General features: G+C 32.4%; 1 protein-coding gene across 1 annotated transcript; it reads right to left on the bottom strand.

Annotated features, from left to right (window-relative positions):
• Window positions 1-137: 137 nt before the first annotated feature.
• On the bottom strand, window positions 138-2,596 carry LOC136800032 (uncharacterized; the record flags this gene model as incomplete). The annotated part of the gene is given in 7 exon segments (XM_067056650.1): window positions 138-206; window positions 350-439; window positions 649-732; window positions 958-1,141; window positions 1,385-1,549; window positions 2,013-2,090; window positions 2,523-2,596. Coding segments are annotated over 7 exon segments (744 nt in total), but the record flags the coding sequence as incomplete, so codon positions are not given.
• Window positions 2,597-2,977: the final 381 nt, after the last annotated feature.

Below are 2,977 nucleotides of genomic sequence, written 5' to 3'. Positions count from 1 at the left end.
TTTTTGATTAAAAGAAAATGGGAAAGTGTACCGTGACATATTGAATAGCATTTGAGGATTACATAATATTTTGTTTGTGAAAAACTGTGTAAGTTAGCACGAGGAGCATAGGGGCAAACAAGTATGAATAAACTTACCAGTAACGGTCGTTGCTGGTTCGGAGATACTTAATCCGGTGTCGTTTGGATTTCTCTCTCGAGAGGAAACTAAAATTTAGAGAAATTTAGAGAAGGTTTTATTAGCATGATCAGCAGATTTGAAATCTGAAAAGAAAACTTACAATTTATTGTCCTAATGTACTCCAAAATGTGAAACATTGACATATTATCAAACTTAGATTACTTTATACCTCCCGTAAAAGAATCTTGCAATTCCAGCTCAGTAGGATTCGAACGTGGCTGTGCAACGTTGGACTGCGCGGATAGAGAAGTGATTGATCCTGAAAATTAAACAACACTATCTAATTCCAAGAAATAGAAAGAGTCTGCCTGCATTTTAAACCGAACTGTAGTATGTAATAAAAAGTACGTATATACCCCGTATGTACAAGATTAGTTCCCACTGCAGAAACTTTCCAGATACTAAATCCGATGTACAATTTTTTAATGGAAAAATCACTTTAAAAGACTGGATGTATGTTTCTAATACCTGCCGAAAAAGAACTTTGTGAAGCATCCGAGGCATCTAAGGTAGACGTCTGCACAGAATTCCCGGTGTCTGTTTTTTGATATTCTAAATAATAGGGGAAATATATCATTATAATGGTCTATCAAATCAGAATTATTGTTTAAAAATGCCGTATCTTAAAAACATATTCTAATTGTAAACACATGTATTCAAAATATTGCAAGAATTTGACTTAGATCTCTTGAATTGTTTAAAGTTGTAGGTAACAAAGAAAGAAAAAAATCAAAATGGTAGAGGTACTACCTACGGCGCAAGATTCAATTAATGTACCTTTGTACGCAGTTTTAAAGGTGTCTTTGATGACATCTCCAAAAAGATTGCCACCGATTGATAGCCCCTCCATAAAATGCTTCGCAAAGCCTGGCGTGGCGTAACTGTCCACGTGTATCCGTTGTTCTCCACTCAAGTAAAGAACGATACAATGATTATTTTCCTTTTTGTGGAGGAGATTGAGCTAAGATGAAAAAAGAAAAGAAAAATTGTTGTATGGTTTGATTGAAATTCCAAGGATAATAAAAACGAATCCTGGACGCCCGGAAAAAAGAAATTATTAAATAAATTTATCACAGATAAAATATGGTGCATTAATCTAAAATCAAAAGGAAGGTATGTTACTGGAGCTCCGAACCATTTAACCGTCTCAGATTTAGGACACCTGGCTAAACTTAAAACAAATACGTATAAAGATTTAACTGACTCTCGTTCTAATTATGGATCTTTGAGCACTTTGATCGATAGTTCCTTTTGGGCCAGCGTCATCGAGGGTTCCCATCCTTTCAGCCTTTGTCAACTGCCTTTTACCACATAGATGGCATTGTTTGGCTGCATTTGAAGTCATGGGTTTCATACAATGTTGGCAGCACTATAAATAAAATAAGAAGATTGAAGATTGATTCCTAATACCATGATTGATTCTTTGATGGTCCATGTCTTCATTCGCAATAGATGATTTCGCTATTACGTTTAACTTATTCAAAACGTAAAATAGTCTTTAACTCGAAAAATGATTTGAGCAGTTAAGATGAATTGCCTTCCAGAAATAGCAGGCATTTGTAAGGCTTAGAATACACACTTTTAATAAGCTTTTGAAGTCATTAACAAATGTGAAAAGACGAGAGAATAGAAAATGACTTTGGGAATTGAAATTAGATTCAGAGTTGTAATCAGAGCCATAAGTAAAATGTAAACAAACGAAATCATCCAGAAAACCAATATCAATACCATGATTCGCAAAACTAAGTGTAGGAAAATGCTATTCTTTTCAGTTCTCATTCGTTAAAATGAAATTAATATAAATAGGGTTTTTATGTTAAAATATTTCAAACCTTGTTTTGCTTTTTTCCACAATTAGCACACTTCTGACTAGCATTTATACTTATTGGTGCTTCACAGTGTTGGCAAGTCTAAATAGACAAACGGTTATTAAAGACGAAGGAGTGAAATAAAGTACTTAGGAAAATAGATCAAAATTGACCATCGAGAAAGTTAGGATGATAACCTGAAAAATCGTTAATTATTATGTTACAGATTTTTTAAATTTAAGCATCAGCAATTTTTTGCTCCAATTATGCTTAAGGCTTTGAAAATTTGAGCCTTAAAAATGCTTAAAGTATGCTTATTCTGATAAAAGAAACATTCAATCTTTCTTAAGCCAAATTGTCAATATTTGAAAATCTTCATTATCAAGGTTTAGGTGTTGTATTATCTCATATGATTCTTATGTTTCTTTTTGGGAAAGAAAAATAATGTTTCATTTTGATTTGTTTCAAATGAGAAAAAATGAGAACACCTTCTCAAGGTTTGCTTGGCATATGCTCAATTATAAATAAAGGTACCTTAACGATCTTGGTTTTTTTGGCAGATGGTTCTTCGTTTTCTGGTTCTCCAATTTCCGATTCACCATTGATAGCTTTGTCATCTATGATGGAATGCAGAGAAAAAAATTATTTATTTGAAGAAGTTTTTGCTGAATTTATTTTCACGAATTAGCCCTTTTTCGGGAAAATTAATTCCGTTAATTTTTTTGAGATAGAAAATTCGCAAGGATATGGACACTCGCAAAAATTTACTCCGCGAAATTCATCATATCAGCATAATCAGGTAAATAAAGTAGTAAATTTAAAGTAAGTAATTTTCCTTTAAATTTAAGAAATAAATTCCGCGAAAATATCTTGTCGCGAAAATGTCAAATTTATAGCTAAAAAAAGGTTTTGATTCTTGCATTACTGTATTTAAACATATACTAAATTGTCAAATCATGTTAAAAACTTCAAACTTACAAAATAGTTGG

This window comes from Clytia hemisphaerica, unplaced genomic scaffold (genome assembly GCF_902728285.1).
Source record: "Clytia hemisphaerica strain Z4C2 unplaced genomic scaffold, Clytia hemisphaerica genome assembly, whole genome shotgun sequence".
NCBI classification, from domain to species: domain Eukaryota; kingdom Metazoa; phylum Cnidaria; class Hydrozoa; order Leptothecata; family Clytiidae; genus Clytia; species Clytia hemisphaerica.
This window is presented reverse-complemented; position numbering and strand designations above follow the sequence as displayed.